The 11,551-nt window shown below is 33.3% G+C and overlaps 1 protein-coding gene and 1 long non-coding RNA gene across 3 annotated transcripts; one reads left to right on the top strand and one right to left on the bottom strand.

The window, feature by feature from the left end:
* Window positions 1-319: 319 nt before the first annotated feature.
* LOC110736363 lies at window positions 320-3,297 on the bottom strand. 2 transcript variants are annotated; one of them, XR_002514239.1, is made up of 4 exons: window positions 2,241-3,297; window positions 1,152-2,031; window positions 855-996; window positions 320-750 (listed from the first exon to the last, which is right to left on the bottom strand). It is a non-coding gene; the product is annotated as an uncharacterized LOC110736363 (long non-coding RNA). The 2 variants fall into 2 exon arrangements; XR_002514238.1 differs by having other exon boundaries at window positions 320-996; window positions 2,241-3,296.
* An 888-nt stretch (window positions 3,298-4,185) lies between these two features.
* Window positions 4,186-10,167, top strand: LOC110736353 (ER lumen protein-retaining receptor A-like). The gene is made up of 6 exons (XM_021916558.1): window positions 4,186-5,140; window positions 6,054-6,319; window positions 7,884-7,999; window positions 9,469-9,542; window positions 9,621-9,684; window positions 9,776-10,167. The coding sequence occupies exons 1-6, from the start codon at window positions 5,050-5,052 to the stop codon at window positions 9,810-9,812; spliced, it is 648 nt and encodes a 215-aa protein (XP_021772250.1). The 5' UTR covers window positions 4,186-5,049; the 3' UTR covers window positions 9,813-10,167.
* The last annotated feature ends 1,384 nt before the right edge of the window (window positions 10,168-11,551 follow it).

The following is an 11,551-nucleotide window of genomic DNA, read 5'->3' as shown; positions in this document are numbered from 1 at the left end:
AGCGGTATTAATTATGGGAGAAATGAAGGAATTTAAGAGGAAAAATATAACTAAGTGGTTATTGCTTTAGTATTAGATATAGATATTAGATGGTCGTAGAACATAAAAGAGCTTACATTATTAAGTTTTTAGCTGCAACATTTCACATATTATTAGTTCGTATGACCTAAGCTCACAAAAAATTAATGTGAAGAAAACCACACTAGAAATATTATACTAAGAATTATTGATACATGCAAATCAATTAAGTGTTCTAAACTAACAATTGCCCCTTAAGATATGAAGAGATAATAATACGATATGAAGGGATGCCAATCAATTAAATATTATTTAATGATAATTTTGGAATAATACTGTCAAACTTTTGAGGATTTTAAAAATAATCTTCATAAAAAAATTTGGTGGCTTTCAATCCTTTCTACAAAACCACCACATAGGTACAAACAAAATAGTACGTAATATCATCCAAACCAAAGGTGTAAACACACGCCAATATAACTTCTCCACAAGAGCTAGCCCCTCTGTGCGCCCTAGTAATTCATAAAAAGCAAATGCTTGCTTCCTCTAAAAGTGCAAAGTCATAGGGCTAATTAAGGGCTTGTATTCTATCCAATAATATGATATGCCCAAATCCAAGTCTTACTTCAAGATCTACACATTATTTGATTAAGTCAACATCTCACTCTTTAATAACTGGGATATGTCTTGGAGTCTTAAGAGTATGCCTTAAAGGCAGTCAAAGTAGCAAACCTGTCATATGAATAAAACAAAACAAATATCAAGTTATTATTATACATATTTTAAAAAAAAAACATTGAATCAATACCATAATAAGAACATGATATATATATTACCATAAGAAATGGAAATGGTTTGGGTAAAAATCTTTTGGTATCACCCTTCCAATAAAGACTCCACTCCACCAAACTCTCTATTGTGTATGCACACCAATCATATTTAGGAATTTGATTGATGTTAACTGATGTATACAAGAACCTACTCACAATGATGAACATTGAATTATGAAAAAAGATCATTAAATTGATTCCAAAAGAACATGAACAACAAAAAATGAAAAGAACATTATAAACATCAAAATGAACATTACTATTTATCATAATGAATATCACTAGACTTGCTAAAAATTTTACCTGAGAAAGAGTTGTGTATCAGACATAGACTTTATAGAAGAATTAACCACCAATACCAAGAAACTCCTCTTCCAGTCATCATCAAGAGGAGTCTTTATATTCATTAATTTTTCTACCAATCTCTTTAATTTGGTATTCTATACCACCATGATAAGCTTTCTCACTGCTTCAACTTGAACTTCATCTTCATCATTTGATTTAACTATCACTTTTCCACCAATTGGTATACCGTATACTAGATGGACATCAATTGGCATAATATCTATTGCCCTACTTCTATTACAGAAAACACACAAACTGTTAACTTTCAAGCTATCCACCAACATAGTAGCAAATTTTGGAGAATACCTTGGTAAGTTAATGTGTAACAACCCACCAAAACCCATACTCCGATCCTTATGGCTTCCAATTTATCTTCCTTATCTTGTAAAGTACTAATCAATTGCATCAAAGGCTGAACTATATGCCTTGGCTTCAATGTAAGGACTCCTTCGTCTCCTTCTTCTTCTTCATCTTTGTCTTCATCATCCGCATCATCATTCTTTTTCTATTTATGCTATATATTTCTAGCTCTTTTTCTCTCTACATGTATCTCCTGTGATACTTCTTTTGGAAAAACCACAATTGAAGACTCGTTGTTATATATATATATTATGAAGCTAACTGTGGGATACCAACTTCATTTTTTTCTCTAACTTTGAAATAAGGCTCCTCCATTGGACCCCTCCTTTTCCTTAACACCAACTTTTTTTCCTTCCCTTCTAGCTGTTCCATAGTAATTTTCATTTTCATTGCTACTTCTGCCACAACCTTATCCTTAGCTAGCTTGTCTGATTCTTTATCATCCTTACTTTTCTTATTGGCAGCTTTCTTCTTGTTACTACAAAGTAAATAAAAAAGACCAGTTTGCATAAATATAAATAATAACATAATAAATTATGTAAAAGAACATCACATTCGTTGAGTATATGTATAATGGATAAGATTCCCTTCATTATTCAAAAGAACATACACAATTTATAAAAGAACATATAAATAACTAATGAAGAACATGATTATAAAAATCAAAAGAACACATAATTATCATACCTTTTTTTGTAGAAATTTGCTTGAATCGATAATCTTTCTTCTTCTTTGCTTGTTCCTAAACCTCTGGTTGTGATTGATATTCAGTTTTAATTTCTCCAACTAGCTCAACTTGACGCTTATCAAGGATGTATTCAAAAAAGAACATTAAAATTTTCTTTTTTATTTATACAAATAGATCAGTATACACTTAAGAACATTTTATATTCCTAAAAAGAATACATGTCGAACAACATGTATACCCTTAAAGAACATTTTATATTCCTAAAAAGAACACATGCCAAACAATAATATGCAAACCCTTAAAGAACATTACATATTTACAAAAAGCACACACAAATTAAACAAAAAGAAGAACATTACGCTTTTCAAAAAAGAACACCAGTGGATATTTTTTTAAAGATGACATTACCATAAAAAGAACATAGCTTAAAATAAAATGAACATACACACAAATTCACCAAAAAAAAAAAAAAAAAAAATTTAATGACTCTACCAATCATAGATCTGCTATTTTTAATTAAGATTGAAGTACATTGAAGACTTCAAACACCAAAAAGTCAAGAAAGTGATTGTTAAACTTACTTTGGAGTATCATCCATACTCTCTATGGATCTCAAGATTGTGGGGTCCACAATTGGACCTATAACATCTGATGCATGTTTGTCTTTGGTTTCTTTAATTACAAATATACTAGACAAAGGAAGATTTTCTTCATCTTCTACCTGTTGTTCACTGAAAAACTAAACAAAAACAAAATAAATAGAAAAAACACATTAGTTTCAATAAAATAATAAAAATAAAAAGGAAAAACTACTAAACACAAGAAAATAAAAAATAACCTAAGATAGATTGTTGTTCTCCTAGGCTTTTGTTTTGAATTTGTTCTTCCTCCTTTGTTAATTGTTCTTCTTCAACCTTATTATGTTCTCTATTTTGAATTTTAAAATATTCAAAGAAAAAAAGGAAAATTTAAAAATAATAATCCAAACTTTCACGGATTTTGATTCAATAATCTCACCTTTGGATTATTCAGGAATAATCCGAACTTTGGGAGCTGTTGATTTTGTTCAATCCCAAAAACCAGTGACTTGTCGAATGGGTTAATTTTTTTTTTTTAAAAAAGTGACACATGTCACGAGCTAATTGGTTAACAAAAATTTTAAAACAAACAAATTTTTTTAAAAAAATCACCAACCAACACCAAATTTGCCCACCCAAAACCTTGCCGCCGGCGACTGCCGCTACTCCCCTTCCCCCAGCGCCGGTTTCCCCCCTCCCCAACGCCGGTGATGCAACCCTCCTTCCTCCCCTCCTTTTCTGTCAGCGCATCTCCTTTTCTGTCAGCGCATCTCCTTTTCTGCCGACAAGCTCCATTAAAACACGAACTCCGGCCAGTGAATCTCCTTTTCCACCCACCACCACCACTTGAAACTCCCTTTAAAACTCTCCCCAACTCCTAAAAACCCCCACACACCCTTCCCCCACCATCGCAAAACCCTAGCTGCTAGGGTTTCGAGATGGGGAAAAGGGCGATTTGGGGTTTTTGCGAGTGGGGGAGGAGTTTGCTTCGTGGTTGAATGGGGGAATGGCAGGGGAGGAAGGTGGCGACGTCAGCGGTGGAAAGGGGCTCGGTCGGCACGGAAAAGGCGGGGATCTGGCAGGCAGGTGTTAAGGTGGGCCGGTGGGGAAGGGGATGCTGACTGTTGTTTTGTGATTTTTTTATTTTTTGTTTTATTTTTTTTTATTTTTTGGACCAATCAAGACTTGACACGTGTCAAGTGACCTGATATAATAGGTCATTGACTTTTGTTGACCGGTTAGGGATTGAAGAAAATCAACATCCTCCAAACTTCGGATTATTCCAGAATAATCTAAAGTTGGGATTATTGAAAACAAAATCCGTGAAGTTGGGATTATTATTGCTAACTTTTTCAAAAAAAAAATTAACACTTAAAATTAAAAAAGAATTAAATTAAACTAGAATGGGTTTGCATGTAAATTAAATATCACAATTAAAACTTACATTTTAGAATAATTGGTCATTTTTATGATACTGAGGCTTGAATTGTTGATGAAATTTCGAAAATAACTAGGGAAGATGAAGGCTTTTTTTTATGAAAGAGTTATTTGAATTTTTTGGTAAACAGAGAAAATGGTTTGAAGAGAGAGAGTGAGTTTCTAGAGAGAGAAAATGATTATTTTGGGAAATAATTTTGCTCAATATTTTATCAATAAATGTGGCCGATGGAGGATTTTTTTTCCGAAATTATATGCATTGTGGACAGATTTTCTCACTTCTTTTTATCAACCCTTCATGTTCTTTAATATAGTGAACAATGTTCATTTCGTGTTTTTTAGAGAGTTCCCGCGCTTCATATTTTGCGGGATATTGTTTTTGTCCAGGTACATGGTACACCTAGATACACAGATCACCGATTATTCCAAAATATTAGAAATCTAAATTGAAACCTATTGCAATAAGTTCTCGTTCTTACTAACCAAACAAACAAACAAACAATCAACCGGCTAGAGTTTCTGGCTCGATTCCAAACACCAATGAGCCCGACCTACCTACACCGAAAACAAACCCAAGTACGTGGAAACAAAACCCACCTTCTCTATTCGCCACGTCATTTCTCTCTTCCTCTTTTCCATTTTCAACTACTTTTCTTTCCTTTCACCATTTTTCATTTTTCATTTTTCTCCCCAAAAAACAAACAAACAAGCAATCTTCATTATTTTACAAATTTCATTTCATTCCTTCCTGTTAATTTCCACTGTTTTCCAGAAATTCAAAGCATTAGCAATCATGAATATCTTCAGATTTGCCGGTGATATGACTCATTTAATCAGTATTATAGTCTTACTTCTCAAAATTTATGCTACTAAATCATGCTCAGGTCTTCATTCTTCCTCTCTTTTTCGTTAATTTTTCACTTTATTCCTACTTATTTTCGTCTGATTTTTGTATATTTATTCAAATGTTGAATTAAAAAATTGTGCATTATCTGCTATTTTATTTTTTGACGGTTTGATACATTTTTTATTTGACGGTTTGATACATAATTGAGCATTAACTGAATTTTATTCGTAAATTTGTTGTTAAATAATTATTCAGAATGAGTAATTTTATAAGATTAGGGTTTGTTTGAAGTTGAAATGATGGAGTCGTTGAATGTCGGAAGTTTTCGTTATTTTTTTATATTGACTGAATTTTGACTAAGAATTGCGCAGAATATATTTGAAAGTGAAAGAAATTTGTCATTTTCGTGATGATTTTTGAAGTCCAGAATCTCGTTTGAAATATTTTGAGGTGTTATAATTGTTATTTGACTTTTCCTTAAATTGTGGATAACTAATTGAAATTTTGCGCAAACCTTCTATTAGTGATTGAATTTTGTTAATGCATGATTTGATTGTTATTGGATGGATGATGAAAGTAACGTAGTGGACTTCACTTTCACTTGATTTATGCTTCAATTGGGTGGCATTAGTTGTAAATATGGAGAATGAGACATTTATTTGAGGATGGGATTTAATGTGAGTTTTAGCGCGATGTCTTTGAGTCCGAATGGAAGGGAGAATGTGATTTTGAAGTCGAATATGCGATGAGACTTATGAATGGCGGTTTGAGTACCAATGTATTGGTATTTGTAATTTGGTGCTGTAACTTTCACAGTTTGTTTGTATGTTTAAGAAGAATAACTTAATAATTTTAGATAGCAGTTTTCTGTAGTTTAATAGCTGGTGCTTGATGAGTTCATTAGCGTGTTATCTGAAATTCTGAAGTATGTGTGGGATCATTGTTGCCAGGCATTTCACTGAAGACGCAAGAGCTGTATGCGCTGGTATTTTTGGCTCGCTACCTTGATTTGTTCACAGATTTCATATCTGTCTATAACACTATGATGAAGGTTGTGTTCATTGTTAGCTCCTTGTCTATTGTTTGGTCTATGAGGTTGCACCCTGTCATCAAGCGTTCATATGACAAAGAGCTTGACACATTTCGTTATTATCTTCTCGTCCTTGGGAGCTTTGTGTTGGCGCTGTTAATTCACGAGAAGTTCACCGTGCAAGAGGTAAATTCTGGAAAAAACATTTTCATTTAGAAATTTGTGTTTTTTGTGATGATAATTTTTTGTCGTCACTTTTAATCAGAGCCTGGAAAGAAATCTATTTGTGTTTGTTTGTTCTGTTAGTTCGTTAGAAAAACTAATATATGGTGCACATATCCATGTTTATACTTTTGCAGTTTCCAAATGGTAATATGATCTTGTAATCCTGTATCTGTCCAAACTATATAACTGTTCCCAGGGATTTCTTCATCTATGAAGCTATGAGCTGCACACCCTCTTCCCTGGAAGAGGATTAAGAGATGTATAGTTATTTATGTTCAATGAAATTTGAAAACTTTGCTGGTAGAGGAAATTATTCGCTTCCATTGTAACTCAAATTTTCATTTTCATATGATACCGGTTGCTTTTTGAGCTGCTACATGGTAATCTGGTCACTTGACTTTTACAGCACTTTTATGACATGGATGTATAATTGCTGAGCATCAGACCTGTGCAAGTTTGTAAAGAATGTTTTAAGCGCTTTGCTCTGCTTATCTCTATAATCCCAAGGGGATTTCTATTAATGTCTACCTGCTGTGTAAAAACAGTGAAATAGGAAATTTGGAACATGTCAATGTACAAGTCTCTTCCCTACTTTTTATGGAGTAACTTAGTAAATAATGCTCCTCATCCTAAGCCTGAATAAATGATAACATATCTTCTCTTTGTAAGCCTTTTGCCTTTATTTTAGCTAAAGAAGAGCATGAACTGTGCATATGGTGTCCCCACAAAAATGTAGGCATAGTTGGCCCTCATATACTCTTATCCCTTCACCCCAACCCTGGTGAAGATTCTTTATTAAAGTACAGAAGTTGAGGAAATTTCAGTCCAAAATAAGCTCAAATAAGTTTAGTCCAATTAGGACATGCCACAATGAGAACAAGTTCAAACACAATCACAAATAAGTTTTACTACAGTAAAAAACTAAAAATAAATTAAATTCTACTATGGTGAAAGTAAATTCTGATACATTGGAAATAAGTTCAAATAAGAATATAAGTTCACATAATATACCTTTAAGACAATATAGTTCAGATTTTACAAAGCCTTATTACCCTAATGCTTTGCAAACGTGTTTCCTGTTCTGGGATATTTCTCTTTGCTAATTTATTGTCCTTTCAATGCTCTACTTATTGCTCCAACAAATCAATTAGCTTGTAATCCCTACAAGTTTGCTTAAATTAAAGAGCATAACTTTCCCAGCATCTGATGAGGAAAACATTTCTGAGTTGCTTTGTAGTAATGTTGCTTTTGGTTTCCTGAGGCATTACTCTGCAATATAAGAGTATAGGCCATAGTTTTAATTAGATTGTGAAAGATAATGTTCACGGTTCCATTTTATTCCTGATTCATTTCTTCATTAGTACTTTGCACTAGTTGAATTTTTGGAGGGCATTCTTTTAGATTTTATTTTTTCCTTTTCTAAGTAATGTTTGTTATTCTAAAACTTAGACTCATGCATAGACTGTAGACATATTCAATTACACTTATGTAGCTCACTTCGCAATTATATTTTATTTTTTTTCAGGTTTTCTGGGCATTTTCTATATACTTGGAAGCTGTTGCTATTCTTCCCCAGCTTTTCCTGCTACAAAGAAGTGGAAACGTTGACAACTTGGCAGCTCAATATGTTTTCTTTCTTGGGTATGTCCTAAATTCATCTAACTTGTTTCTTTTTATTATAACTCAAGTATCGCAAATGTCCCACCTTAAAACACATCTTGAGGATCTATGGCTGTGCCATTCTTGCCTCATTGAATTGCTCTTTTATCATATGGATTGCTAAACCAGAAGCTGAAGAATGGGACAAAGCTAATAAAGAAAAATCATTCCTGATTCAGATGTATATCTAACTGTGAATTTTATCAAATTTATCTTTCTGAACCTTCTGCTGGCTTTGCCCTAGAAAGTTCAATCAGCTTTGATTGTGCTAGACTGGATTGAGAATGTAGCAGTAACTAAAACACAAATAATTAATTTTAAGATATGCCTACAACTAGGAATAGTCATGACATAGTATCGTTTTAACATTTAGTTAATCAGAAATTAGATTACTCAATTTTTGCGCTAATCCACCCTTTATCTATTTACTTGCATAATAAGTTAACAACTATACCATGCACTAGCTAAGCCTCCTCAAATGCATTATGATGACAAGGAATCATGCTGCTTCCAAAATTAGGAAGCTATATGTACGGAATATAATATAAGTCACGTCATCTCAATTCTTAACATTAGAATATGGATGTAGCAATATATAACAGGATTGAAGAGCATCTCAACCAATCATAGGATGTGTCAGGTCCTCTGGTCAGAGACAATGTGGCCAAAGTCCAATGTTTTGAACCTTAATTTTGATTGCAAGTAATTAACAGACTAATAAGGTGAGGAAGAAAAAGTTCTCAGCCTTAATGAAATTGGTTGAATGGTACTATGCCTTGCATTGGTATTCTTAAGCTGCTCAACCTATATTTCTGGTCTCTTCCTTGAATATCTATGTTCTATTAGATAAGATAGTATGTATCGACTTTTAAAATTTAATAAAGTAATATGAACAAGGATCAGTACTCTATCAGAAAGCTTAGGGTGGAAAATCCATGAAACCCCAGCTGCAGATTTTGCTACAATAACTACTGATAATATTTGATTTTGAAAACTTTTCTTGTATGTTTCCCATCATTTACAATGTACTGCTTCATTTATGCAGTGTAACAACGTAAAAATGTCTTCTATTAGACAATGTATCTCTCTAATGTCAAGTCTATTTGCCAAGGGCCCAAGGGATAAAGTATACTCAACTGTTTGAGTCAGGGAGCTTTAGACTTATTAAGTTAGGCAACGATGATCATAATACATCTTTTAAAATGCCTGAATTTCTTCTTGTTTTAGTGCAAATTAGTTTCCATTTTATGCTTAGCGATTGTTTTCTTAGAGACTATTCAGAATTTGACTTCTACGTGATCTCTTAGATGTGACTGATGAGTTGTTGAGTACTATATTAGTATGTCTTTAACATCCACATTCCTTTTTTTGGGTCAAAATTACCTCCTGGTCCTGTGATTTTAATGGTCCATTTAAAGCATTTATGTAATAAGATTTCTTGGTTTTTACAGGGCATACAGGGCGTTCTACATTTTCAACTGGATTTATCGCTACTTCACAAAACCATATTTCACTCGATGGATAGGTAGGGTTTTTCCTAGAGCAAAACAATGCTATCACCAAGATAATAATGTCTGACATGTGATTCCCCTTCAAATTCCAGCTTGCGTCTCTGGCCTTGTTCAGACTGCCCTTTATGCAGATTTCTTTTATTACTACTTTATCAGGTAAATAACTAAGAATTTTATCAATTCCTGTTGATGCTGCCTTTCAAATGTGTATGAAATTAAGATAGATTTCTATTTTCTTTTATTTCAGCTGGAAAAACAATTCGAATCTTAAGTTGCCAGCTTGAGCCCATAATGCTGAAAAGAACAGATATTAATGTTGAAGACTGGTCTGTTAACACCTTTGGCATGATTGACAGTCGAGGTTTTGTGATTTTGGTTCCAGTCCCATGATGCCATTCCTGTTGGTATTGGACACTGATGAGTTTAGGTGGTCTTGTATAGGGAGCTCTTTTCCTTAACACTGATCAGATTAAACTCAATTTGATGTGTCTTATATAAAGCATCTTTACACGTGTAAAAATTAGGATGTTACATCATAAATTGGATGCCAAGTGGAGATATGGAGATGTTTGTTAGTTGCACATTTAAGGATCTAGGTTATACACATTCTATGAAATTTGCAGAACTTCAAATCTTCAATACATGTTTTCTCAGTGATTCGAGGTTCAGTTATCTTAGTGGGGGTAGTTTTGGGAGATTAGTTCTCCGAGCCTTGGTAGTCGAAATTTGTGTACATAATTATCTGTATTATGATCCATATAAAAGGGTAGCAATTGGAGGAACAGTCTCTGATAGCAATTCTGATAATCCCAAGCATTGGGTAGGAGCTTGTGATCCATATATTGCAAAGTTTAGACAAGAGGTGTGTTTCAGGTCTTAGAACTGTTTTGGGGGTTGGATCTCAAGAGAAAGGTTGTTGCACAAAGAACTTGTATTGTTCTGTGGGAACTATTAGTGGTCAGTGAGAATTTCGTGATGACCTCCATATTAATTAAGGGTTGGCGTGTTATATGATTGGGGCTTTGTTTCTATTTCATTATGACATCCACTTGAATAAAATTTTGGAACTTCAACATAGAACGTAAAATGAACCTTGGATTGAAATCGAATGTAATGTCATTTGGAGCTATAGAACTGAAGCTTTTTTACCTGAATTGCAATGGTCGAGACGAGTTTAGATTTCCTGCATTCTCAATACTGGTATGAAAATTCATAGAAGTGGAGTTTATCTTCAACTCTTCATCATGAACTATATGGGTGTGTTGAGTAATCATTGTTTGACAATGACTTGAATAGCTAAATTAATGAATATAATCCTGTTTTCTTCACCTTATTTTGTTGAATTGAAATTATTTTTACTAAACTTAATTTTTTATTTTTTTAACTACTAATTAGTTTTAGTATACTGAAATTATTTCTTGATAACCAGAATTTATTTTTACTAAACTGGAAAACCATGCAACTAGTCTGTGAGTTTGGAAATCATGCAGAGTGCATATCTTATATCTCCCACCCCTTCTTCGGATCCCTTCATCAGCCACCAAGCCACCACCCTTTCCTCCAAGGCTCCTACCATCACAACTCCCCGTCCTCTCCCCTCCACAAACAAAGAAGTCACCTTCCCCTCACAAAAGAAGAATTTGGCACTTATTTTCAAAGCAAGAAAGAAAAGAGAGAAACTGCTGAGATATTGAGCTCTGTAATTTTATGTCCTACTTTCATCTAAATTTTGATATTGGTCAAAGGGCTATATTTTCATGAGCTACTTTCATCTAAGTTTTGATGTTGGTCATGCAACAAACTGTGGCAGATCCAGAAATTCAAAGTTGTTGGGTCATCATTTATTATACCGAATAATGTTTTAAGAGAGCAATTTGCTTCCTAAGTTTTAATTAATTTGAACATACAATTATAATTGTAAATATTAACATATGGGTTTGAAAACTTTAAATGTACGACAATTATGACTGTATGATAAAATTTAATGTCATAATCCAAGTTTCAATTATTACCAATAATTCGA

Source organism: Chenopodium quinoa, unplaced genomic scaffold (genome assembly GCF_001683475.1).
Source record: "Chenopodium quinoa cultivar QQ74 unplaced genomic scaffold, ASM168347v1, whole genome shotgun sequence".
In the NCBI taxonomy this organism is placed as follows: domain Eukaryota; kingdom Viridiplantae; phylum Streptophyta; class Magnoliopsida; order Caryophyllales; family Amaranthaceae; genus Chenopodium; species Chenopodium quinoa.
This window is presented reverse-complemented; position numbering and strand designations above follow the sequence as displayed.

Bases quoted from the DNA above. Each gene is read 5' to 3' on its own strand.
- LOC110736353 (XM_021916558.1), top strand. From the start codon at position 5,050: ATGAATATCTTCAGATTTGCCGGTGATATGACTCATTTAATCAGTATT. The intron at 6,320-7,883 runs GTAAATTCTGGA...ATTTTTTTTCAG, and splicing joins AGAAGTTCACCGTGCAAGAG to GTTTTCTGGGCATTTTCTAT. The intron at 9,543-9,620 runs GTAGGGTTTTTC...TTCAAATTCCAG, and splicing joins ATATTTCACTCGATGGATAG to CTTGCGTCTCTGGCCTTGTT.